Source organism: Lates calcarifer, linkage group LG2 (genome assembly GCF_001640805.2).
Source record: "Lates calcarifer isolate ASB-BC8 linkage group LG2, TLL_Latcal_v3, whole genome shotgun sequence".
Taxonomy (NCBI): Eukaryota; Metazoa; Chordata; class Actinopteri; family Centropomidae; genus Lates; species Lates calcarifer.
The window spans coordinates 7,172,676-7,199,888 of record NC_066834.1 but is presented as its reverse complement, the minus strand read 5'-3'; the positions used below and the strand labels follow the sequence as shown (position 1 = coordinate 7,199,888).

The 27,213-nt window shown below is 41.6% G+C and overlaps 3 protein-coding genes across 6 annotated transcripts in view; 2 read left to right on the top strand and 1 right to left on the bottom strand.

Annotated features, from left to right (window-relative positions):
* Window positions 1–8,411, top strand: part of dmxl2 (Dmx-like 2) — a 35,280-nt gene extending 26,869 nt beyond the window's left edge. For 3 of the 4 annotated variants that reach the window (XM_051074674.1, XM_018683605.2, XM_018683606.2), the window contains exons 39-54: window positions 6–196; window positions 320–453; window positions 549–634; window positions 819–1,020; window positions 1,210–1,327; window positions 2,689–2,754; window positions 3,592–3,678; window positions 4,022–4,143; window positions 4,253–4,391; window positions 5,206–5,266; window positions 5,403–5,530; window positions 5,636–5,713; window positions 5,844–5,935; window positions 6,035–6,087; window positions 6,194–6,411; window positions 6,684–8,411. In XM_051074674.1, the coding sequence (XP_050930631.1) occupies window positions 6–196; window positions 320–453; window positions 549–634; window positions 819–1,020; window positions 1,210–1,327; window positions 2,689–2,754; window positions 3,592–3,678; window positions 4,022–4,143; window positions 4,253–4,391; window positions 5,206–5,266; window positions 5,403–5,530; window positions 5,636–5,713; window positions 5,844–5,935; window positions 6,035–6,087; window positions 6,194–6,411; window positions 6,684–6,893 (1,985 nt within the window). In that variant the 3' untranslated portion in view covers window positions 6,894–8,411. The remainder of the gene's footprint in view (window positions 1–5; window positions 197–319; window positions 454–548; window positions 635–818; window positions 1,021–1,209; window positions 1,328–2,688; window positions 2,755–3,591; window positions 3,679–4,021; window positions 4,144–4,252; window positions 4,392–5,205; window positions 5,267–5,402; window positions 5,531–5,635; window positions 5,714–5,843; window positions 5,936–6,034; window positions 6,088–6,193; window positions 6,412–6,683) is intronic. The other variant, XM_051074676.1, reaches the window with a different exon arrangement.
* Window positions 8,412–8,932: 521 nt separating this feature from the next.
* gldn (gliomedin) lies at window positions 8,933–13,890 on the bottom strand. The gene is made up of 10 exons (XM_018683607.2): window positions 12,725–13,890; window positions 11,847–11,898; window positions 11,738–11,755; window positions 11,473–11,571; window positions 10,848–10,949; window positions 10,561–10,677; window positions 10,142–10,201; window positions 9,927–10,052; window positions 9,697–9,847; window positions 8,933–9,613 (listed from the first exon to the last, which is right to left on the bottom strand). Exons 1-10 carry the CDS (start codon window positions 13,280–13,282, stop codon window positions 9,148–9,150), a joined length of 1,749 nt encoding a protein of 582 aa, XP_018539123.1. The 5' UTR covers window positions 13,283–13,890; the 3' UTR covers window positions 8,933–9,147.
* A 3,095-nt stretch (window positions 13,891–16,985) lies between these two features.
* On the top strand, window positions 16,986–19,943 carry LOC108887913 (aromatase). Its single transcript, XM_018683608.2, has 9 exons — window positions 16,986–17,284; window positions 17,375–17,525; window positions 17,623–17,777; window positions 17,904–18,068; window positions 18,256–18,370; window positions 18,472–18,583; window positions 18,677–18,839; window positions 18,934–19,175; window positions 19,319–19,943. The coding sequence occupies exons 1-9, from the start codon at window positions 17,089–17,091 to the stop codon at window positions 19,583–19,585; spliced, it is 1,566 nt and encodes a 521-aa protein (XP_018539124.1). The 5' UTR covers window positions 16,986–17,088; the 3' UTR covers window positions 19,586–19,943.
* The last annotated feature ends 7,270 nt before the right edge of the window (window positions 19,944–27,213 follow it).

The following is a 27,213-nucleotide window of genomic DNA, read 5'->3' as shown; positions in this document are numbered from 1 at the left end:
CCCAGTGGCTCCCCCTCAGCCCCCAGCAGAGGACGTGGACCGATACAGACGTAGGTTCAACATGAGGATGCTTGTTCCCGGACGCCCCGTAAAGGAGACGCCAGCCACCCCGCCTCCTGTGCCCACAGAAAGACCCACATACAGGGAGAAGTTCATTCCTCCAGAGCTGAGCATGTGGGACTACTTTGTGGCCAAAGTAAGGCATTGAATGCGACCTGTATGACATCTGTGATTCATAGTCTTCAGGCTATATATCTCTCCCCCTACCTGCCTTTTTCATTTGCTTTTTCCTCTTCCATCATTATTTCCTGCCTCTCAGCCCTTCCTGCCACTGTCAGACAGCAACGCTCTGTGTGACTCAGACGAAAGCGGTGCAGAGGATGATGAAGACGATGACGATGCCTTCCTTTCTGACACACAGATAACAGAGCACTCTGACCCCAACTCCTACAGGTAGGGCCCAGCCTTGCTTCTTTTTATGCCCTCCAGGTTTGGAGCCTGTGCAACAGATTTTAATGGTCATGCACGTCTGTCTGTGTGGTACGTAGCTGGGCTCTGATCCGCCTGGTCATGGTGAAACTGGCTCATCACAACGTCAAGAACTTCCTCCCTCTCACTGGGCTTGACTTCACAGGTACACACTCCTTAGCTCCTTAAATCTAATACACAGTAAGATTTATTCTTTATGAAGATACACTGAAATATTTTAGCATATTTTCAGAATTATTTTCATGAATACACTTGAGTAAATTATTCATTCCTGCTGTCTGTGTACAGGATCTACTGTTTATCTATATGTATATGTGTTTGTGTCACAGACCTGCCAGTCACCTCCCCTCTCAGCAACGCTGTGCTGAAGACTTTAGAGAACTGGGAGCAGCTTCTGCTGGAGCGAATGAGCAAGTTTGACGGCCCGCCTCCCAACTACATCAACACTTACCCTACTGACCTCAGCGCAGGAGGTGGCCCCGCCATACTCCGACACAAGGCCATGCTGGAGCCAGACAACACACCGTTCAAGTGCGTATAAAATCATATGCAGTATACACAAATATACACACACATCACACACTGGGGCTGGGTGATTAAAAACATTTATACCAGAACCTAAAAAATGTATTTCACTTTATTTTAGATACCTAGATACAGCTAATGAATTACAAAATAACAATCATTAAGTCATACTGTATCTAATCTCTTCTCTTTCAGGACAAAGAACCATCAGTCCTTTCCAGCCCGACGTCTTTGGCATTTCCTGGTCAAACAGGAAGTTCTTCAGGAGACTTTGATCCGTTACATCTTTACTAAGAAAAGGAAGCAGAGTGAGGTCAGAAGCCCACATGTATTGCAAAACATGTCTGCTTGTTTTCCCCCAGTTCAGTGTTCATTAGCTATGATGATTAAACTTGCCATTTTATTTAACAGTCATTTTAAGTCATATTTACACCAGAATGTTTGCATTTTTCTTTCATTTATTTATTTATGGTTCACTTTCCCTAACACAATTGCTGTATTGGCCAAAATATAATAAGATATAATAAGAGATTCTCTTGGAAATCACATTTTTAAAAGTAGGCTTGTCTCACATTTAAGTACAAGAGAGGTTGAAAAGTAATTTGCAAAGCAAATTTATTCTTTTGACTGGTTTGACTTTCTGTCACTAAACTACAATGCCAGCATCGACAGATGAAAAGGCATAGTGACTGTGTGGGAGAAAAAAAAGTCCATAATAACCACATGACGCCCATAATGATGGTGATTAATGAGATATATATAGTCATCAAACAGCTGTCATGCAGCCAAGAAATGTAGAGTCATAAGCCTAAAAAAGCAGTCAAAGAAAATCTTTCTACTTCTAAGAACATGCGGAAGTGTGTGACCAAAAAAACTGAGCAGGCAGTTTTTATATTTTGGCCAATTCAGTATATTTTTAAATTTCATTTTTGTTTTTGTGGCACAGTATGTCTACAGTAGGTTACCCAGAAGAATGTTAAAACGAAAATCTACACACTATCCACGTAGGCGTTGCACTTCAGCTTGAAGATGATGATTCATTGAGGTCTCTATCCGAGGCCCTTAAAATCATCAATGATCATAAATTATTGTCCAAAATATAAATTTACATGCCTCTGGGGTATTTGAGACCCAGTTCTTTCCCAGTTATCGAAATCCATCGCTTCATTTTAATACACAGAGAAGTGCTTACCGAGCATTTATCTCTGTTGATTTTTGTTATTGTCATTATCATTGCTTTGACTCCTTAAACATCTTTAATCAAGAACAGGACAGTTCACTGCCATCTCTGATGTCTGTAGTTGTTCATTACTATGTAATCACTTTCATGACAGACTGCTGCTGTAGCTGCCAGTCCAAAATTAGGCAAAGACCACAGGGATTATGGTCCCAGATGCTTAACTTATTATTATTGCGACATTCATTTTAGTTTTTGCTCACTGGAGTAACCAGGTTACATCAAGTATAACTGTAGCAGATTTATCTCCATGCTTATTAGATGGACTGAGTTTAGAGCTATTTCCATTTTATCACTAAGTATGCATCAAAGATCCTGTCAACCGTTTTCATTTTCTTTTCATTCCATGTTTTATTTTTCTGTGTTTGTGCATGTGTTTTGTGTCGTGCTGTGTTGGTGTGTTCTGTGTCTATATTGCCTCTGTGTGTGTTGTGTAGTCTGTAGAGAACCATATGGACCGTATAAGCCCAAACTGCATAGCAGGAGCTAGCAGTCCCTATAAGGTAGTATAATTCACTGTACCAGCCCAGGCCCTGGCTCTGTCTGTGTGTCTGTCTATCTGGAAGAGTCACTGCAAAGCCAAGCTTGAAGGAGCAAGTGCATTAAACTTTAGAATAATTACTGTGCACTAGCTGCACAGGGTTCAAGTTTGCAGGTTTTGGTTAGAGGTTGCACCAGACTGGGTGAAGCTCTTGACGTCTCCTCTCCAGCTTGGACTGATAGTGACTGCTCTGGCAATTCTTCTGGCATAAAAATCTACTCGAGGCTCTTTATGCTTAGATCTAACGTCTGATCTTTCCCTCTCACTGGGACACCTGTGGCATCCATTCACATAACCTCACATCCGATCCCTACCAATAACACGTCTCCCTGTGTTTCTCACTCCTTTCTCCCTTCTAGCTGGACTGATTCTGCTGGACCAAATGCAAAAAAAGGCTCCCCTTAAGAGAGTTGGCACATACAGTATACCTACTAACTTGCATGCTCACTGTCAGGGCTGTTTGAGGCTTGCTATTCGTGTAGGGTGATGTCACTGGGGAAACCCAAACCAACAGTCAAAATCATCAATATTTAATTGTTTATTTCTACGTTACATTCTCCAATGATTGCTCCTCTCCACTTGTGATTTTTTTTTTTAAAGAGCAACTTGATGGCTCAAAGCAAGTGTTTTGGAAGTATATATTTTTCTGCCCTACTCCTAATAAAAGTAAATTAACTTAGCATAAACAGTATGTATGAAGAATAGGCTCCGCAGCATTCATTTTTTCAAAGCTGAAAAAAGCTCTGTAGCTTCACTGTGGCTTAATCCTTGATGTATCAGTTTTTCTTTGCGTTTCCAGGTGGAGGCAGATCTGGGGTACCCAGGAGGCAAAGCTAAAATCATCCACAAGGAGTCTGATATAATCATGGCATTTGCCATCAATAAGGTAAGCTGTGTGTGTGTGTGTGTGTGTGTCTGAGAGTGATTAAAAAATACTGGGAAACGCTTCAATTTGCAAGCCCGTAATAACTATTTCCAAGGATGTTTCCTGGAAAGAACAACGTAATTGGGTTCTAAGTAAAGGATTATTAGAGAGAACACTATGTCAGAGTACCAAATCACATAATCCTTTCCAGGGACCTTGTTTTTGAATATACAAATAATTTGAATATACAAATACGTATAAGTTTCTTTCCAGGAAATTAGATGAAACTGTTGCCAAGTTCACTTTTAATGTTGCCCTTTCCTCCCTCCTCGTCTCTTTCCTCCCTGCTTTCCTCCTTTCCCAGGCTAATTCCAACGAGATCGTGTTGGCCTCCACTCATGATGTCCAGGAGGTCGACGTGTCTACTCTAGTGGCTGTCCAGCCGTACACCTGGATAGGGGAGGACTTTGATAAAGAGTCCCGAAGGTCAGATTCAGGGCAGATCGTAGATTTTTCTTTTTTGCTGTCCCCAAAGAATGTCTCTAACAATGTCTCACCTTTAAGTGACAAGTAATGGCTATGTTTTGTTTTTCAGCTCTGACGACATAGACCATCGCTCTTCTCATACCAACATTGCCCAGGCTAGCTCTGTCCCTTTTGCACCACCACAGATGCCGGTCTCTGCATCCATGCCATGGCTCGGCAGCGGGCAGACCAGCATGGGGGCCAGTGTGGTACGAGCTCATTCACTACAAACATAGATAATACTGAAACACACAATCAAACTAGGCAGTAATGAGAACATGCAGTTGTTAGTAATTGCCACAAGGGGGAATCTAAGCTCTGTTTTGGAACCTGTAAGCAGCATTAAACCTGTGCTGCAGTCATTTCATTTCCTGAAAATTTGTAGTCCGCTACAGATGCGTCATTATTAGATATATTAACACTCATAGTTATAAATGTAAACTTGAAAGAAGCCTCTGATTCAGATTTAGAGACAACCTGGATTTCGTCCTGCAGTCTATAGCCGCTGCACATTTTGAAAGAAGTGTGTATTTTTAATTCTTATCGTTGTTGAACCAAACTGGGCCATGACGACTAAACAGCTGGCCTGCTGAGTCTATTGGGGCTGATACAGAGAGGAGGTGTGTTTCCATGGCAGAGATGGATGCACATAAACACAGATAGCAGCCGCTCTCACAGCCGGCTACCCAAGGTACAGATTTGCGTCACACTTACACACAGGCAGGGTTCTCCATGTCCCAGCCGTGTTGATAAATGCTGAGTGCGATACACTAAGCAAGACAGGACAGTGGGAGTCATAAAGGTTCAGTGAATTGCGGTAGGGGGTTTCTTATGTGTGCGTTGAGGTCTGCTTAGTTAAGATCCCCAGGAAGCAGCTGAAATTGAATTAATGTGTAAAAGTTGAATCAGTTGAGGTTTCACACACAACACAGGTTAAAGGTTTTTACCCAACAACCGTAGCACAGCTGTAGTACTGTAGAAATTGTTTTTTTTTTGTGTGAATGTTTTTGTTTTGTGTTTCAGATTATGAAGAGGAATCTAAATAATGTGAAGAGAATGACATCTCACCCCATATATCAGTATTGTAAGTGCCCACATTGAAGCTTGCACATATGAAGTCAGACAACTCATTTCTACTTACCCTCCTCTCATCTGTCTCTTTCTTTTCCTGTGTCTGTCTCCCTTTTTTTCTCTCTGTTTGACCATCATTTGTGCATCAGACATGACAGGGGCTCAGGATGGCAGTGTGAGAATGTTTGAATGGAACAGACCTCAGCAGCTTATTTGCTTCAGACAAGCAGGCAACGCTAGAGTCACTCGGCTCTATTTCAACTCCCAAGGCAATAAGGTACACACACACACACACACACACATGGACAGACACACACAGTACATCGCCTGTGTTTTGTCTATTTGGTGTGACTGTTCTGCCTGCTCTGTATTCTTCTCATAGTGTGGAGTGGCTGATGGAGAGGGCTTCCTCAGTCTCTGGCAGGTCAACCAGACATCCTCCAACCCCAAACCCTACCTGGTGAGGCCTCGTCTGACCTCCCTTAATTCACCACCCCAGCACACAGCCACATCTCTAGATATAAAATTCAATATCAGTCATTAAAATTAATACGCACTCTTTGTTTTTCTTGTCCTGTTCTTGCCGGCAGAGTTGGCAGTGCCACACTAAGACCTGTGGTGATTTTGCTTTCATCACGTCCTCCAGCCTCATCGCCACGGCTGGACAGTCCAATGATAACAGGTCAGCTTCTGCACTGAAGAATACCACTATTAAACCAACACTACTCTTTTTCTGTTGGTATCGACAGACTAATGTTATCCTTGGTTTATTTTTAAACAGAAATGTTTGCCTGTGGGATACTCTGATTTCACCTAGCAATACCATGGTCCATGGTAAGAAATCCCAAATGCTTCAAACTAACCCATTAACGATTTTCTCTGTATATGAAGTGGCTTTGTGATCCAGTTTCACATTTCATCTTCCCATCCTCCCTCTCAGCGTTCCCTTGCCATGAGAACGGGGCCACTGTGCTGCAGTATGCTCCTAAACAGCAGCTGCTGATCACTGGAGGCAGAAAGGGCTTTGTGTGTGTGTTTGACATCCGCCAGAGGCAGCTGCTCCACACTTTCCAGGCCCATGACTCAGCCATCAAGGCCCTCGCACTGGATGCCTTCGAGGACTTCTTTGTCACTGGCTCCGCAGAGGGCAACATGAAGGTGACTCAGGCTCTATCGCTCACTCACTGACCTGCCAAAACACGCAAGCTTTTACAGTCATGCTTTGACTGTACACTGAGGATCAAAGTCTTGACAAGATCAGAAAATCACCTCTTACATTTACACACTGTACAGTCTAGCAGTGAAGTCCTCATATTTTTTGAGTGTGGCTCAAGCATCAGTTACAGTAGAGCTTTTAGCCTTGATACACCACTTTGAGAAAGCGCAATTGAAACTTAACATCCTTTCTGTTCCCTCTCATCCTTTTCCAGGTGTGGAAGTTAGCCGGCCACGGGCTCATGCACTCTTTCAGCAACGAGCATGCCAAGCAGTCCATCTTCCGCAATATCGGTGCCGGTGTCATGCAGGTGGAAACGCGGCCCGGTAACCGCATCTTCACCTGTGGAGCAGACGGCACCCTGAAGATGAGGGTCCTACCCGACCGCTACAACATCCCCAGCAGCTTGGTCGACGTCCTGTAACACCTACTTCCACTTCTGAGGGGTCCAAAGAGGAAAGAGACAGAGAGAAAAAACACAAAAAGCTTATGTAACACTCACTAAGCATTAATAGTATAAGTGATGGGTGGAAGAGTTAGTCAAAAGATCACCATGCTTTTGGCATCTTTCACAGTGTGTGGTGTTCATGGGTTTACTGTTAATGTAAATCATATCCAGAGTGACAAACGGAGCTGCAAATATTTTTTTCCCCAAAGGCTGAAAGCAAAGTTACAAGCAAAAGTTATCATACTTGATTTTAAAGCTAGATTTATTGTAATTTTATTGAAGAATCTCTACTCTTAGAGTGTGTCCATAGGGAAGCTATGCATGTCCTGTTCTCGTTACGCGGTGCAATCACAGGTCTATTGATAGTGCTCTGTAAAAGTGCTCAAGCAAAAATTTTAAAAGTGTGTAACTGTCGTCATTTTGTGCCCACAGCTGAAATCTCTTAGCATCTACTGTAACCAGCACTGTGGTTTGTTATTAAGTCAGTGGTTTCCAGTGTGAATCGAGTTGTTGGAATCTGCATTTTGTTTCAATGGTTTTGCCCTCCCCACCCCCTCACCTGCCTTTTTGCCCGGCTTTTCTCAGCCCTAATGGAAGAGTTGATGGTGCATTGCTCCTGTAGTGACACCCTTACCCCAACCCCCTCCCCCTATTTCACTGGCTGCCCATCACTCACTCAGGCCTCTACTGGTTTGGGCTCAGCCCGGCCCAGGTGTTGGCTGTGGAGTGGGTGTTCACTCTGCTGTGTCTGCCATCTGTACGCCTGCCCGCTCACCTGCCCTCAAATGCCTGTTTGTGTGGCAGACTCACTGCTAGAACATTCCTGTTTGGAAGATGATGTGTTTTACTCCTGTGACTGTGATTTAAATGTTTCCATCTGTCTGGTCCAAACCTAAAACACCCACCCCACCCAGAGCAGAAACACAAAGGTTCACTTCTGGTTTTGCACAAGATATTCTTGAATTTGTTTTGGTTTTTTTTTATTCTTATTTTATTTAAATTATTTATATGTTTGTGTTTGTTTTGGTTGGCCATTCCTTTGTAAAACTATTTAACTTATTGCCTTTTATTTTAGGAATGTAAAGGGTTTTACTGTATCTGACAGGGAGATGTGCAACACAGTCTACTGTATGTAAGTGTGTGTTACCTCGCTAGTTGTTTTTACTGTTTCATCCATAAGGAATAGATATTTGCACTCAAATTCTGGAGACACTAAGTTTATTTCCAATAAATAGGTTATTGAAGAAGAAACTGTTATATACAAATGAATGTCTGGCTTCATTTGGCCTAGTAGTAAAACGTTTGAAATAGTTTTAATATATAAATTATATAAATATATATATAAATATATATATATATGAAATACCACAACAGCTTGTACAAACATGAAAGCATTTCTTTATTTTTGGTTTGTATCATACCAGCTGGATTAGTTGTAACTTTTGTTAAGTGTATGTATGGTATTTATTAAAGAGATTTGTGTTTCTCTCCCTCTTTCTGCCCACTATGTGTACTGTATGTATCTTATGTGTTTTACCAATGGTCCTACTGGTGTCTGGTGCGTGTGTATGTGAATGTAATAATGCAAAAGAAGCCAATATCATGGGTAGACACTTAACATACTAGGGCACTTGAGCCTGAAGGTGTGTGAGAGAACAGGTCATGGTCAGAGTTTTACCTTTGTAAAGTGAATAAATTCTTTTTATTTCATCAGGATGATTTAGCGCTTTTTTTTTTTTTCCTTTTTTTTCTATCAAGAGGAATAAGTGACCAGGGACCGAGTTGCTTCACTACAAAGCCAGGTGGACTGTCTATATCTGAGGGGATGACATGTACATTTGTATAAAAATACATGAAAGACAGTTGTCATGCAAATACACAAAATAATGTGACAACTTACAACACAAAAGTTGAGTAATAAGTTCAATTTGTATAAACTGTGAACTGTCTGATACAAAATGATAAAAAGTTTTCACACCGTTAGTAACTCCAAAACCTCACATGTACATAGAGAATAGGATATAAATACAGCAGTATTTATTTATTATTGACCAAAAATCAACTTCCTTGAGTGAAACTGATTTTTAACAACCAACTACAACATCTGACAGGGGGATAAAGCTGAGGCTGTGATGTATACATCGCTCTTGAAAACCTAAATATGACTAGTATCCAGAGATGCAGTGAATAGTTGGTGTTCAGCCGACATGTCTGCACGTCATCTGCATCTTTACTCATCAGAGATGAAGTGGACCACATAGAGCCTGACGTAGCTGTGGTCCCACACATACAGGTGTCTGTCCTTTGGGCTGTAGGATAGCATTGCCAGCACTCCACCTGGAGACCTCAGGTCAAAGGTCACGTTGACCGGCTTCCCCTTCAACAGGTCGAAAGCGAAGGTGACTCTGGTGTCTTTGGTGTCTGTGACATACAGGACTCCACAGGCGATAAAGGCGTTGCCGGCTTTGGTGCGGGGGTAGGTGGTGTTTATGTAGGATGTGACAGAGAAGGTCTTCTGATCCAGGTGGGCCACCATGATGCTCTCATCGATGCTGGAGGCAAAGATCAGCCACAGGCCGTTCTCATCTGCTGCGAGTTTGAAATAGGTCTTGGAGTTGTGGAGCACGTAGGCGAGGCTGTGGTGCAAAGCATTGTCTATAGCGAGAGTGTGAAGCCTCTTGGTGTGAAAGTCAAATCTGTGAACAAAAAAGCAGCATGCTGTTAATGAATGGATGCAATAGCAAAGCATCTCACTGCATCACACTGTCTCTCAGCTTACCTGGCAATGCTGGATGTACCACCGATATGATAATAGAAGGAACCATTGTGGACAGTGTGGCCACAGCCCTGATAGAACTTTCTAACATCCACAGTGTCACTGCTGTTGTTCTGGAAGGAGGCGATGTTTTTATACTCCTTCACCACACGACCTGGGGAACAACAAGAAAAATGTTTAACAAGGTGTCAAGTGCCTGCATCCATGCTGATGGTCCTCTTTAACCAAGCTACCAGAGAAGTGTTCTGCCACCCATATTCGCTCATCATTCAGCAGAGCAGTGTCTTTCATCCATGTGCCAAATGTGCTCTCCATCTTTGTCACATCCCTGGGGTTGATCAGAGACTTAATCAGGCACTCTGAGGGGAAACAAAATAACAAGCTCAGTTGCTTACTTCTCAACCACACAGTACATGTGAAACGTAGACACACTTCTCTGAAAACATACCATTCTTCACAGGCTTCTCGTGTTGTTTCACGACCTCCCTCATGGGTGAAGTTTCATCGTCTGTTAACAATTTCATCTCATGTAAATGAGTGTTCACCCACAGCGTATACTTGACAACATGGTCTCACCACATTGTGTCCATATGTATCTAAAAGTTTAGATTTCCTCTGTTTGATCACGTAGCTTTCTGAGCACAGGAAGAATGTATCGAGTCAAGTGCTCAGAAAAATGAAAAAATTAACAGCTACAATTCCATGACAAGTGGGCATCTTCATCTGCTGGTTAAAATTGTTTGCTCCACTGAAAAACTCCTCAACAGAAACTACATGGAGCTTGCGGAGAGACCATTTTGTCAACTACTGTTTCCAAGGTTGAGATTAAAGTTTCAATATGAGTGCCACTCAATAAAGGCATCTCACCCAGGGTCTGAGCAGCCTGAAGGTTGGCTCTGTGATGCCTCGTTCTGGGAGGCCCTTGAGGGCCAGGAGGGCCTATGGGCCCAGGAGGTCCTGGAGGACCAGGAGGACCAGGAGGACCTGTACAAAGAAGAGGAGGACAACCTCTAAACTGCCTGGATACACAAGTAGGTTTATTATTAAGATATTGCATATGAGGGCATTTTAAAAGCACAGTATCATTCCTTCCCATCTTACTATACTTAAGTTTCAGTCAGTTGGGGATGCAAAATGGTTCAAGCTCTACTTGCCCTCGATAATGACGTCATTGGATGGTTGTCCCTTCTCCCCGGGCGGACCAGGCTCTCCTTGTTCTCCTTTTTCACCAGGTTCTCCTTTCTCACCTGGCGGCCCTGTGGAGGACATGATGCAAAATAGCTCCAAGATTGCATTTGTAACCTCAGTGCACTTTTCCCTATTGTTAAAACCGTGAATGAATCCATTGACTCGATGGGGTGAATCATGCCATCCGCTGCAGAGGAGAACAGAGTGAAGTGGGAGAATACAGGGAGAGAGTTTTCCGGTTCATTCAGCTGAAGCCCAAAACCGCAGAGATGAATAATATTAGTTGAGAATGTGAGAGACAGGCAGCTGTTTGAACCTCTTCAGTCATTCATGAATTGCAAGTAGATCGCAATGAAATCTGATGTCACAATGATGATTCATGGCTAGATCAGGAAATGTTTTGAGTTCATGTCTTTGTGTGCGTATATGATTTTAAGCGACAGTGGTATTTGGGATTTTTTTTTCCCCGGGGTCACTCTCAACCCTTTTACTGTTATGTTGTACCAACAGTCCTTCACTTAAATGGCCAGCATTGCCCGAGGCATTAATAAAAATGGGTAAAAACAGAATAGAGATTCACTTTTTCCCTACCTTTTTTTCCTCTCTTCCCGTCGGCCCCGGGCAGTCCATTCAGTCCTGGGATGCCATCAGTCCCATTGTGGCCGGGCATACCGTCAGCACCGGGCAAACCTACAGTAACACACACACACACACACACACACATACACAAAAACAGTCTTCACCATGGGCTGAATGGAAAAACACACTCAGCAAGGATATGGGTCAGTAAACCACAAAGGAGACATACAGTATGGCTAGATTTTAAATTTGGATCCAGAGTTAAGGGCTCACTCACCAGGCGGTCCTGGAGGTCCTGCAACAGAAGGTTTAAGGATGTTAAGAGAATAAGAAGTGATATTTTGGACATAACAAGTTCTTTTAAAGTATGAATCAGTGAGGCATACCGGCTATGCAGACTCCCTTGGTGCTGTTGCAAATGTCAATCAACAATTTGATCTGAAGACAAAGAGAAAATATCAAACATAATTAAGATACTGCAATTCAAATTTTAGCAGCCCAGATGGATTATGGAGGTCTGTAGCAACAATATTATTGTATTCAGATCCTTAATTTAAGTAAAAGTAGCACTGTACCACTATAAAATTATTAAATTGTTAAATATAATCAGCAAAATATATGTGTAAAGTTCAAGTATTCATGCAGCAGAACATCATAGCAGATGTGTTCATATGTATCAGGATTATTATTATTGATGCTAAGCATGTAAGAAACATTTTATTATTGTAGCTATACAAGCTAATATACCTATTTGAAATGCTGTTATGTAATTTCATCTGTAACAATGAACCATGTATATATAAACTGATCGTGTTTTCTTTGTATAATCTTGATCTAGCTGTCAGACAAATGTTGTGAAGTAAAACATAAAATATTTTTCTGCAATGAGGTTGAACTAAGAAGTAAAACAAAAGACTCAGTCCTACTAAGTATAATACTGGAATAAAAGTGCTTAATTTTTTTCCAGTACTAAATTTCACCCACTCTCTGTGCATTGTGTCTATGATAGTTTGTGGTAATTTGATTATGAAAACTTCTATTTAGGAATAACCACAAACTGGACCTGGAACCTTCAAGTATCCTGATGGTCACAGGCCCCAGGACCATTGAGTATTTTTAACCAGTTGGTAATCCAGCTTCAATCAGCAATGACAAAATAACACAAGGCACTACACACTGTGTACAGTATTTATAAATCTGTCCTCCTGCACTCCCTCATTCTTTCTTTCTCATTTACGATCTACCAGCAGGTAACTCGTCTCACCGGGACCATGGAGTAAGTCATCATCATCATCATGTCGTCCTGCACATGTGCTTTGTGGTAACTCTGGCTGTGTCGGTGCTTGTGCTTCAGCTCGTGCTTCATCTTCTTCTCTGTCTCCTCTCCCACCTCCTGGCTGGCCTCCTGCTGATAGAGCTCCTGTCCCTCCTCCTGGTGAAGCTCCTGCAGTAGCTCCTGCTGCTGTAGTTCCTTCTCCAGCTCTTCACTCCTCTTGTTCCTAGAGTACTGGTATTGGTACTGGTATTGAGGATGTTCCCCCGCGTTCGCTCGCATCCCTGCTGCTTGCCTGGGCACCTCCTGGAGGAACTCCACCACCGAGCTCTGCTCCACCTCTGTTAGCCTCATCTCCATCTGCTCCAGCCAGGCACGTTGCTGATTCTGCTGGACCAGGAGCACGAGAAGGCCCACAGAGTTCATCAACGCTACAACACATGTCCCGTACAGCACCATCCGCTGAGGGAGAGTCATGCTGGGTGTCGGGATCCACATGGTCACCACTTCACCTCCTCTTTTCTGGGGGTCACCTACCAACCTCAGCATTCACAGTGGAGTATAATTCCAGCACAGGAGTTAATATGAAAGGAGAAAAGTCAAAATTTTATCACCTTGTAATCCAAGATGCTGCCACCAAAGCTCAAATCATACCAACTAAGCCAAACTAATCCAACAGGACGGAAGTCCTCTGCTGAAAGTCAAGGTCCTGTCCAGATTATCAGAAAGCTCCAGTCCCCTGAGCTTCAGTGTCTGTGCTCCAACCGGGTGGTCTATCTGAGGGCAGACTGGTAAATACAGTGCTTGTTGTGTTGTTCGCCAAGTGGAGAAGGGGTTGTGTGTATGTGCGTGTGTGTGTGTGTGTGTATGTGTGTGTGAGCATGCAAACCAGTAATGTAGGAGTGGGCATTACACAATCTTCTGAGCTTGTCTGGGAAGAAACCCCCGCCTGTTCAGTCACCTGATTTATATTCAGGACAACCCATTCTACTGCACCGCCGTGGGCAGACTGACATCACACACAAACACACGCACACGGACACACACGGACATCCACATATTTGTGATGTACCCATGAATGCACTCACATACATAACACATGAAAGCATGCATTACACCAGACAAACTGACTGGTCATCGATTACATCATCATTATTATTATTATCATTATTACAGCAAAACCAAACTTGAATTACAAGACATTACATCAGAAAGCATCAACATCATTCTACTTTCCACTTCATTCTCAACTCCTCCCTCCATTTCACCCCTGGGTGCTGGTCCTTGTCGCATCTTCACAGCTTCCATCCACCAACTGCAGCAATGACCTATTTCCATTGCTTTGATTTAGGCCAGAAAAGTGACATTTCACTAGAAAAATAACAGTTCAGCGAGGGGAAAGAATATCACCTCTGGGCATTAAAGGTAGATGTTACTGCCTCTTTCGTCTGTGTAGGTGAAGCTGGTATATTTTCTGTAAGTACACTGGTAACAAATCAGTGTGTTTCAGTAAGTCAATGAATTGGCCTCTCCGCTAACATGGGGCAGTGCTAGATTCATGTAGTTGACCTAAATGCTCTTACAGCAATGCTACGCCCCATAAAACGTTTCCACACACACACACACAGGAGGTAGAGAGAGAAAGTAAGTAGACATGCAACATTACCAAGCTCGGGTCCTGGGCTCTGTTGACCAGGACTGGAGTGTGTGGGCTGCAGCCTGAGGCTGTAGGTCACTGACAGCTGACAGTTGAACAGCTTGAATTGCTCCAGCAGATGTGCAGATGTGTACATAAGTACAGTCTTAGGAGCATTGAGGTCGTTCTTTTGTTGTCTCTCATTCACTGAGCTCTGCCAGTCGAGACTGAGAACACAGAGAGAAACAACCACACTCCTTACATGGATCCCTGATTCAAAATATTGTACAAAGTGTGTGTTGCTATGATCTTAGAGATGGTTTTGTATTTGGACACTTTCATGCTTAATGATTTGGATAGTGAGGATCCATTAAAAATTAACCATGTGGTGTAAATATGTCAACAACTTCTCCATCTCTGTTCTTTTGTTGACCTTTTCTGGTTCTGTTTCCTCCTTCCCGAGGTGCAGCTGCTTAGAAAACAGCCTTATCTTCCTTCTTTCCACAGGGCTGAGAGGTCTATGTCCGTCTCGTAGCTCCAGGCCAAGGACAGCCAGATGACCTGATGTGTCTTTCTACAAACTCTATCCTCCCACCCACCTCTTCTGTCTGTGAAAGAAACTTTTTTAATTCACACTGTTATAAATGAAGTTTCACAAGTTTAAACTCTAAACTTTAGTCACAGAATAGTTTGTATTAAATCATTAAAGTGGCACACTAAAGAGCCAATAAATTAAATAAATGTGAAAATGAAAACACATTATCAAACATCTGAAAAAGCCTGAATTTGAACTAAATGCAATGAGACAGGAAAGCCTCAGGTCTTTCAAGTTAAGCATCTTACATAAGTAAAGTTTATTATGTAAGAGCAGTGATGGAACAAATAGTAAAGCTTCACTGTCTATGGATCCTGTCAGTGTTTGGTGAGAGAGAAATGCCAATTTAAAACTGAATGGTGGTCATAATGTAGAAGCAAGAAGTAACAGAGGAGCAAATGAATTCTGTTCAGACATCATACATGTTCTGACATTTAACTACTTTTCTTCAGCTTTCTGTTCATCTTCCCGTTCCTGTCTGAACAACTCCCTACACGTGTTGGAGACAAAGAGGTGGTTGACCACAACACAGAGCTCAGAGACAAGGTTACATTAACTTCTGTTTTTGGGCGAAACATGGAGTGGGGGTTGTCTCTGCTTAATCATGCAGAACAATCTAGGTCTAAGCCATCGTACAGGGCATCGTTATCGAGGCAGGGCCTCAGCACACAGTCGTGCATTTGAACACTGCACATTCTTGGACTCGAGTGTGGGCGGTGAGTGAATTCACAGAGTTCTTTATACAGAGTGAGCAAATGGAACAAAGGCTCAGACAAAGCCAAACAGCATGGGGTTTGTCACAAATTGATAAATAAAATAAAATAAATCCACCTGGACTTATTTTTACACACATCTGGACCCAGCTTGGGATAAAATATTACAAGTTAGTAAATATTTTGTAACAAATTACAAGGTGTTAGTTACAAATAAGTTACACAGTAGACCCAGTATGTTAATAAAGACACAGTACATAGTGTTGTTAGTGTCATCAACAGGAGTTTAAAAATATGGAGGTCTGAGCAGGATCCTGGGAAAATTTTTATCTTATTCAATTTTTCTATTCATTTTTATTCATCAAACACCTTCACAACATCATGGTCTAAAAGCTGTTTTCTAAGAGTTTCCTCCACTCTACTCCATTTTCAATTCTGGTGAGGAAAGTTGCTGCTCTTGTGTACAGTATATATTCATTAATGTATTTCTCATTTTGCTTTCTGAAAACAGTCAAATTAATGGTGCTGGGTCTGAAAAAACACATATGCTATCTTCTTTTAAAATCCCTTTTAAGTATAACTTTAGATGACAGAGTATCAACTGCATCACAGTCACAATTCAACAGAACTTTCTGGTTTAGCTGCAGCCGTGAGACACAGGAGCTGCTACAGAACTTGTGCTCTGATCATAGTCAGCTTAAAATAGTGTATATGATTATGTTTTCATCAAGATCTAGTTTGATGGATCACAGCTCTGCTTCTCCATCTGCTGGTAGTCTCATGGAGGAATCAGAGTAATCATGCATCTGAAAATTCTAAATAATCACTTCAAATAATCATTCAAAAGCAAAGTGAACTTTTGAAGGGATTGTAATTCATGATAAAAGAAAACAAAACTGTGCAAAGATTTTTTAAATGTAGCATTTTATTCCAGCTTCTCCTTGTCTTTCTTCTTTTCTTAGAAAAATGAAAAAAACCTGAAGTAAACAGAAAATTTAATTCTGCCAGACAGATAAAGTTGTAATAATGAGACACTGATAACATTCTCACGGCACATCTGCTGTTTTTGTAGGATTTCCAGACAGATTTTTTTGATGTTCAAAGGAGGAGTGATACTTGCTTCTCATCATCAAACTGTCAAATACACCCCATAATAGAAACTCTCTCCACTCCACTGAACTAAGCCCTGTTTGCCCAAGGGCACTGGTACAAATCCAACCCCTCAAGGTCAAAAGTGTATTGTTTACCTTTTTCCTCCTCTGTTGTGGCTTTTGCATTACCCTGACCTGGCTTGTAACCAGTTCTGGCTGCTTATAAAGGGGAAGCCCCGATTGTTGAGGCAGCTTTCATCACTTGGACCGGTCGTTGGGTTTGTCCACTCGTGTGCAGGTTGTTGTAAATCCTCATCCCCATGGATCCACTCCCTGCTTGTGACCTGGCGATGACTCCCGTGGATTTGGAAACTGTACTGGCAGATCTGGTTTCCATGTCCCCAAATGCCACTGCAGCTGGATCATCGGGCATCTCTGTGGCAACAAGAACCCTCATGCTATTTGTCTGTCTGCTGCTGGTCGCCTGGAGTCACACAGATAAGAAAACTGTACCAGGTAGGTTCAACGACCACATATCAGCTTTGACACTTTCTATTTGTGCTGGTACCAGTGCTGAAATACACTTACTGTCATTTACCACATCAGGTCCTTCTTTCTGTCTGGGTTTGGGGCCACTTCTGTCATATGTGAGATTCATCTGGACCGGTATAGGGACAGCCAGCAACTATTACAACAACAAATATGGAGACATTGTGAGAGTCTGGATCAATGGAGAGGAGACCCTCATACTCAGCAGGTTGGTTATCTGTTAATTCTTATGAATTGATCAAGGAGTCAGCCCAAGTGTAAATTGATAAGCAGTAGTTTGTTTTTTATTTATTTTTTGCCATCAGGGCATCAGCGGTGCACCATGTACTGAAGAGTGGACATTACACTTCACGTTTTGGGAGCAAGCAGGGACTCAGCTGCCTCGGCATGAATGAGAGAGGCATCATATTTAACAACAATGTAACTCTGTGGAAAAAGATACGCACCTATTTCAGCAAAGGTAAGATTCTAACACATTCAGCATTGCAGACTTACTGAGTGATCAAGTTATTCAGGGATATGAGGTACAAATTATTTGACAAATCTCAATCCAAAAAAAATAAAAACAAGAACTTGTCTGTGTCAGCTCTGACAGGTCCAGGTTTGCAGAAGACGGTGGAGGTTTGCGTCTCCTCCACACAGAGTCACTTGGATGACCTGGACAGTTTGAGTCATGTGGATGTCCTCAGTTTGCTGCGTTGCACCGTGGTTGATATCTCCAACAGACTCTTCCTGGGTGTACCTATAAATGGTGAGTAAGCATGCATACATTTCCTCACTTAATTTATGTTGTTGTACAAGTTTTACACCAAGAAATCTGTCTGGAAAGATGGAGCACACACATGTGGGAACAGATTTTTTCAGTTCTTTAGCTGGGGTCAGTTAAGACAGTGAATTTATCTTGCTATTGTGTTGTGTTCTTGATGCCTTTGTTGCAGAAAAAGAACTGTTGGTGAAGATTCAGAAGTATTTTGACACATGGCAGAGTGTGCTGATCAAACCAGACATCTACTTCAAGTTTGACTGGATTCATCAGAGGCACAAGACAGCAGCGTGAGTCTACTTTGTCACTTTATTATTCATATTATCATGCTTCTTCATTTTAGCTGAGTTCTTTTTCTCTAATCAGGTGTTACATGTCTGTTATCTCACAGCCAGGAGCTTCACAATGCCATAGAGAGCCTTGTACAACAGAAGAGAAGAGATATGGAGCAGGCAGATAAACTGGATGACATCAACTTCACCACAGAGCTCATATTTGCACAGGTCAGTCTGAGAATTGAATCGCTGCCATTTCTTTTTCCATCCCTCTGTCAAATAAGCTTCAGCTTATTCACATTTGTGTGTGTGCATTTTCAGAACCACAGCGAGCTGTCTGCTGAGAATGTGATTCAGTGTGTGCTGGAGATGGTGATCGCAGCACCGGACACTCTGTCCATCAGTCTTTTCTTCATGCTGCTCCTCCTCAAACAGAACCCAGATGTGGAGCTACAGCTGCTACAAGAGATAGACACTGTTGTAGGTGAGGAGGAGGGAGAATCCAGATTTAGAGACACTGACACTGATAACTGAGAGTATGGCAGTAATGTTATCTTGTTGCCATTGTCTTGCTGCAGGTGAGAGACAGCTTCAGAACGAGGACCTTCAGAAGCTGCAGGTGCTGGAGAGCTTCATCAATGAATGTCTGCGCTTCCACCCTGTGGTGGACTTCACCATGCGTCGAGCCCTGTCTGATGACATCATAGACGGCTACAGGGTACCAAAGGGTACAAATATCATTCTCAACACCGGCCGCATGCACAGGACAGAGTTCTTTCGCAAACCAAATGAATTCAGTCTGGACAACTTTGAAAAAAATGTGAGTAGGCATATAATAAATCAACTCTTATATAAGGTTTCTATGCTACAGATAAAAGACATGTTTTGAAAACTTGTTTATAGGGTCCACCTCTCATTACTTCTTTGATTTGCCCTCTGCCCCACCCCTCAATCCTCCTCCAGGCTCCTCGCCGTTACTTCCAGCCATTTGGCTCAGGCCCTCGATCCTGCGTTGGCAAGTACATCGCCATGGCGATGATGAAATCCATCCTGGTGACATTGCTCTCCCAGTACTCCGTTTGTCCCCATAAAGGCCTGACCCTGGACTGCCTCCCACAGACCAACAACCTCTCCCAGCAGCCTGTAGAGCATCAGCAGGATGCTGGACATCTCGGCATGAGATTCTTAACCAGACAGAGAGGTAGCTGGAAAACAGACTCTGACCTTTAGCTGTACCTATACATTTACACAGAATATATACATACATGTCATTTCCACTGCTTCTTTTATATTATCTTTTGACTGTACAAAGCTAAGTTTTATATTTTGGTATGTATTGAAATTGTATTTCTACTGGAACTATTAGGCATTGTGTAAAAAGTTTAGACGCGCTAATACAGAAGTAAATGTAAATTATTGTGCCAACACTGTGCTGCTGTCTTTTTTGGGGGGTTTGGTGGGGTAAGAGAAGCTGACCCTTAGTTTAAAACTGCCTATACAAATATGTATTGGTTTCTGTATTTTATTTTTGCACTTTGCATTCTGTGTTTGGTAGGTGCTACACAAATAAAGTGTATTTGTATTACTCAAACACACAATTTCATGAAAATAACATTTCAAAAATCTTGCACATTATGAACAATTTCCAACTTTGAAAAATCACAGATAAAAGAGCAGGAATATCATATGAGAGTTTTAAAAATATATAGTTTTGTATTTTCAAATATTTGTCAGGAGGGGGCACTGCAACACATAACACAATCGTGTGGTCTTTATCTCCAACTCAGCCTAAATAAAGCAACCAATCTGTTCATTATATTCTATTGCTCTGCCTCTGGGCTAACGTGGCAATACACTTCACACACAGATGCTTCAATTTGTACTGCCTCCACTCTCTAAACACCAGGAACACTCACAGGATTATGCTGAAAGACAGCGGGAGCTCTGCTTGCAAACATGTTTGTTTGATCGTGTGAAAGAAAAGAGCGACAGAGATGAAGGTGATGAAGTAGAAACTATCAAGAAAATACACATGTGGATGAGGTTTTCAGCTATGCCGTGCAGCTCTTCCAGAAATGTCAACTATCAGCTTTCTATCAGTGATGCAACAAAGTGAAATACCTACAATAAAACAGTCTCAATCTCAATTTCACTGACACACAGCCACCGGGGAGCAGCTTGTGCTGATTACAGGGAGATGAGGAGATTCTGTTGGGGGGGGGACACACACACACAGACACAAGTGCTTGGTAGGCTAATCAATATCTGCAACAGACCATTTCACCACCTCAGCAACAAGTATACTGTATCTGTGAACTGTAAGCAAATGTATGTGTGTATGAGGGGTTCGATTGAGGCTGAATACTGGTATGTGTTTTTTCCAAGTGTTATCTGTGTGTGTGTGTGTGTGTGTGTGTGTGTGTGTGTGCATTTAAATGGCATCATGTGCGTGTGCTTTCTGGTTTGAATGTGTGTGTGTGTGTGTGTATCACAGGCTGTTCCTTCCAGGTGTCCTGGGATATAGCGAATGAATCACTATATTCTCATTAACCTCTCATTCCTGTGACTGTCCTCCACCCAGATGGAAATCATCTCACGTACACAACACTCTGCAGTAGCTCTGACTGCAGTTTATTAGATGTAAATTTATCAGAGAAACATTCCTCTTCCCAATAATCACCATCACCTCTGTAAAGTTTGATGCCACTAATGGGTTAAGAGAGAATTAAGTCATTAAAAATTGATGTAAATAGAGGAACACTGGGAAATATCTGGCCGGATATCCAGTAAATCTGTTGCTGCCGAGTTCCTGCCTGCTTTTCTGTCAATAAGAAACTCTTCATCAGTCTATTCCGGCTAAGTTAAATCACTCCTCTGTAGAAGTCAACAAAAGGCTGAACAGCCAGTAACAGTGGATCAACAGAGGTGGTGATTTAAGTTGTAATTTTAAAAAAAACAGCTACATGTATTATGTATAACTGTATGTATTATAGCACATACTAGTGTACAGTATCACCAAGCCTGAGGGTGAAAACATGCTTTAATTATCACTTCCTCGTGTAGGGGCCTCATACTGTCGTTTTCAATCACCATCATTATCTATCTACACTGTAGTGCTCCCATTATTTATTGAGATATTTCACTAAAAACCAAAAATGTCAAGCACTGGTGTTTGAGTCAATGCACCTCTGAAGTCATCAGGATTTATCTGTTGGGACTGTGAATGTCTGCACCAAGTTTAATGGCAAACCAACCATTAGTTGGAGATGTCTGGAAATATTTCATTCTAGACCAAAGCCACACTACTAGCATGGTAAAAAAAATTACTTACTAACACCAAAAAGTTTCCTGTGTGTCTTTACAGTAAATAAAAGTTAATTTTCTGCCTGTCAGAATTCCAGCATCAAAAAGAAAAGGAGGCAGATTCAGCTGTACAGTGGAGAAAATGTGCAGAGCTCCAGTATACAGAGTACATACTCAGCTAATGTGATTCCTCTGGCTCCAAACTGTGGGATATCAGGCATCTGTGAAATAGATCTGTGGTAACTTTCACTTCAAGTCTACTACTGGGGACTGTGGTGTATGTGTGTGTGTGTCAGTTTGGGAAATATTTTTTAAAGGAGAATTGAATAATACTTGTGGTTTCAAACTGTGTCAGCCGCGCCTGCCTTTCAGGCAAAGATCGTCTGTGTGTCTGTCACTGTGATTGCAGTTTCATCATGCCAGTGTCTTTTAAAGTTAGAGTTCTCACACCATGAAACACTTTCTACTATTTTAAGGTAGAAAATATGCCGACTGCAAATCCATAATTCAGAACTTCATTTTACTTGGACCAGCAAGCAACATTTTAAGGTATATTATAACAGTTTGCCTCGCAGAGTCTGATGCTCTTCTATGAAATATTCAGTCTGTTCTTTCTCTTAAGGAACTCCATGGTTCTTCTTATGTGGTTTTTGTTAGTCATATGATATATATTTTCCGTCTCATTCCATTTATTTCTATTGCTGCATGACAGATTTATAGAGGCAGGATGCCAGACGGCTTCTAAAATAACTCAGACATAAGAGCCTTGCAGCGAAAAGTTTAGACTGTCCTGCCTCGTGTTCTGATTGACAATGTGATTGATTAAATGCTGTTTACTGCCCACAAACACTCACAGACACACACACACACACACACACATAAAGACACACACACATTATGTTGTGCTAAAAATTTTCAAATGCCAGTGGCCATATTGTCTCTCCATTTCAGTCCCCTGCTGGATTACTGCTTCATTAAAAGAGAGCCTTGGTTGCCATGGAAACATCTACCAGAAAGGGTAAACCGGCAACGCACTCATCTCTCCACATTGTCGGTACACTGTCAACGTGAACTGCACCTCCTACAGTTAGAAATGACACTTTTTTTCCAGGATGCAGTGAGAAATTTGCCTGTTTTAATGTTTCTCTGCCTCACTGATGCCGTGTGCTCATATGAACTGCATATTCCGGTGCTTCTGATAAGCATGAGAAAACAGTAGAAGATATGTTGCCTGACTTCCCTTGAAACAGGAGTGAATCTCTCTCATCAGGCTGGTCTGTCTAAAGAAGCCCAGGCTGGAAGGCTCTCTGCCAGTGAAGGCACTGGATCAAAGGCAAACTCTCACTTCATAGCCTTTTTCATCCCGCTTTGCAAAGTCAGCTCATTTGTTTCTCATTGAACATCAGAGGACAGTGGTGGTGCACATCATTAAAGGAAACTCTTCTGCCTCTTTTTCTTCTTCTTCCTCTTTGAGTCTCCCTTTCTGTGGACTCAAAAAAAGCCAGCCTACAGGTTTCAAGTTGGTACAGCAGCTATAGTCTTTATAATGTGGTTGTTTTTCTTCCTTTTTGCTCCATTAATTTGTCTGTCAACACTGGTTTGAGTTTAGCTGGGGATGTTAAGGAACTCAAAATATTTCCAAATATGTCCATTACAAAACCAAGCTCACTGAGAATGGGTCATTAACAGTGGTGGAAAATAACTAAGTAGATTTACCAAAATATCGTACTTAAGTACAATTTAAAGACACATACTTCACCAATATTTACATTTTACTCACACTATTATACCACTCAACTATTACAGTAGTGTTGTTTATTAGTGTATTAGTGCCTTACCAGACTTATTTATGAGACACCAAGTGGCAGTGGTAAAACAGAAATTGTCATAAAAGGACATAACTTATTACATACAACATTACATTGCCAACAAAGAATTTTGTCTTTTCGCCTACAAATAAAACCTGCCACAAAAAAGTTCCAATAACATTTGAAGTACAGCCATACCACCCTACTTGTTACGACTTGGACAGCTCTCATTACATTTCATGTGCAGTCCAGGTGGATTTGAACCCATTCAATGCCCAACCTATTTGCCTCATTTGACACCCTCGATCTACTACCTTTTCCTTAAGATGAAGATAGAGCTCAGAGGTCACCATTTTGACAGTGATGATAATATCATCACTGCTGTGGACCATTCACTACAAAAGTTAGTAACTTTCTCCATAAGCACTCAAAGAGTTAAACTGCACGTGCATGTAATGTAACCATTTAACAAATTAGTTATCAAAATATATGTCAGGTTTATTAAATATATTACAGAATAAATTACTTACTTTTTCTAGGTGTGATTGTTTGAATGGTTGTGTTGGCCCTGTGACAAACTGCTGACCCGTCAACAGTGTGCCCCTCCTCAAGCCTGTTGTGAGCTTGGATAGGCTCCTGCCCCTTGTGACCCTGCAATGGGTAGATAATGGATGGACGGATTAAAACTACAACAGTATGTAATGTACTTCCATCTCAACCAGTTACAACATAGTAACCCAACAATATAGATTATAACACTCTATGCCTTTCTACATAATGACTACCTCTACTTTACTGATGATAATAATAATAATAGTTAGCTCAACTTATTTATGTAAAAATTAAATGCAAGACTTTCACTTGTAAAGAAATATTTTTACATTGTGGTAGTAAATATGAAATCTTCTCTCACCAGTGGTCATTATCTCCTGTTAGTGTAGTGTGGTTAGTTTGTCCTATCCAGCAGATACACAGTAGATTTGACAGTAGCTTGTAGTTACACAAGCAAAAGAACCTACAAACTAAATGCCTCCAGTATTTCTGAGGGCATGTTCGTTGAGATCCTGATGACGGTGATTATATCAGAAACTGTATTACTGAGGCTTACCCAAAGCTCAAGAGCTCACATGCAAAGGCCTGAGGGACTGAACTGTGCTCAAGAATAGTATTCTCTTTGAATTTTATGTTTGGGTTCTCATAACTCTTGACTGTATTAAAAAAAGTGGAAGTACTCTTCCAAGCAAACCAATATAGTGTACACTCACTTTTCTGGTTATCCATCTCAAGGCAGAATATGTGTCTCTTCATGCTCTACAGCTTTCATACACAGACACACTCCATTTCACATCAGGTCAAAGAAGTACACAGCTTTATTTTGAGCATCAGAGTAGCTCAGCTTGTTGTGATTTCTGGCATATCTTTTTTGTCACTGCAATTTTGCAGAACATGCACACATGCGCACACACTCAAATGCACACAGTGTCAAAGATAAGTATGCCTTGGGCAGCGGGCAGGCAGGCTAATGCCATCTGGTGCCCAGCGTTCATGCTGAGCAACAGTCAGCTGCACACCTGGGAGATGGTATAGCCTGCAACTGTTGTCGGACCACCAACTGCAGACCCACCTGCCCCCTCACTTCCAAATCTGAGCTTTATGTTGTCTAACAGGCTGCAGACAAAGAGCAATTCAAGTTAATTAAAAGAGAAGCCCATCCTGAGATGGTCTTAAACATTTTATACGTCACCAGTCTGTTGTTTTCAATGCCTAGGAGCTATTCCGTGTTTTTCAATTAGTGACTCGCCTTCATACAGTATTTCCCAGAAAACCTCTATTTCTTTCTAGTTTTCAGCTGTGGGAAAAAGAGTAAGACTTTTTTTATGGTGAGAGCTCCAGTGAAAGTCACAACCTTTACTTGAAACACTCTCTTTGCTGCCTTAAGTGGGTGGAGGAGAAACTCTTCTTCTGCAATAAACTTCCCTCTGCATGTTTTGTTGAATGTGTATAACAAAGAAGCTGCTGATGTTTCTGACGCCAAAACCTGACATTGATTATTATCAATTTAATGCAGCTGTGCTGGAAACACATAGAGACATTCGTGGTGCTTTTCTAGTTAACCATGGGAGGAAGTTAACCTAATATTGCAAAAATAAATAAATAAATACTGCTGGTAGCCGATTTATAGCTACGTTGAAAGCAGATTTTTTAACTGCTTAGGGGCAGCAGTAAAGTTGTAGCTAACGTGTTAGCAAACCATTAGCATTAGCTTTAATTTGGAGTTGGTGTTTTGGTGGTGTTGTTGTTGTTGTTGTTGTTGTTGTTGGTGGGGGGGGGGGGTGTTAAATCAACAGAATATAGATTCGGCAGAAAAAGAAACTCACGTAAAGAGCATTATAAAAACAACTCACCATAACGAAGAAGCAGGCAGCATCAGCTCTTCAGGAACAGTGAATGGCTTCTTAGCCTTAGCAACACAGTTAGCAACGAAGAACGGCCTTAGCAACACGGTTAGCAACGAAGTACGGTGTTCTCAGTGCAGCTACAGTTGTTGCTGTGGAGGCCCTGAAGACTTGCTTCTGTCCTTCTTGTTAACGTCTTTTTCTTCGAAGAACTTGGGCTCTGTCTTGTCTTTGAATGCGGGGTGCTTTGTGTCTACGCGTCGAAGCAGTTTTGAAGGCTCCATTGCCTCATTTGATAACCTGTTGCCACATATTGTGTAGAGGAGGCCTGGAGAATGTGAATCAACCGATAAGGCCGTATTTTAAGTTGAACTCCTGCTATTTCCCACTAAATGCAGCTTTGTTTTTCTTGAGAGTCTTATGAATCATTGGGCCTTTTAAAAGAACATTTGTTTTTTACTAATTTTAGCTAGTTAGCTAGCTAGTTTAACTGGTCGGGCATCACAGCCGTGACAGAGACAGGTATTTGTCAAGCGGTATCAGGAGGCACAGATGGATGTAATGGGCAGAGTTTCCGGTCATTTTTCAAAAATAAAACACCCCGCAGACACCAATAGTAAGTCAGATGAAATAATTACTTATTCTTTCTGCGCCAAATGACGCACGGCCCGGTAAGAAATGATCCACGGCCCAGTGGTTATATACAGTCTATGGTTGAGGCCCGCCGATCTACCGTGTTGATAGACACGATTAATTAACAAACTTATAAACTAACGTTATATAATACTTATATGAATATGTGCTCTGCAAGGTACAGAGTAAGTTTAAAATTGCTTAAGTTATGTAAACTAGCTAGCTAGCTTTCGTTAGCTGTCTAATATCAAGTGCACAGCAGAGAGAAGAATGAAAGCAACATGTTGCAAAGGTACTCGGTTTTTCTATGCAACGTAGCTACCTACTGTTGTTTTCAAGAATGACTCATAAACTTTGTTATTCCAGACGACAAATTTATTGAGATATTTTAAGAAGGCTATGGTCTTAAGGTCCAGTGTTAGCACCTGCATACTTTTTTAAGCCATGATGGTGAATTGAGTTCAAAAGCCGTGATTTAGTGCGCATACGTGTGATTAAGCCCATGGCATCAATATCTCACTCCAGCCAGGTACCCAACGCTGGCAACAATGATTAAGAAAGAACCACAACTGCAAAGTTGTAGGTCTTAAAACCAAAACAACTAATTCTCTGTGGGTTTAGCACAAAGAATAAACCATATTTGTTTATTGGAAAGAAGAATGTATGGTTTGCATTCTTGTTGTTTTATTATATTTTCCAAAGTTGTTAAAGTTTCTAT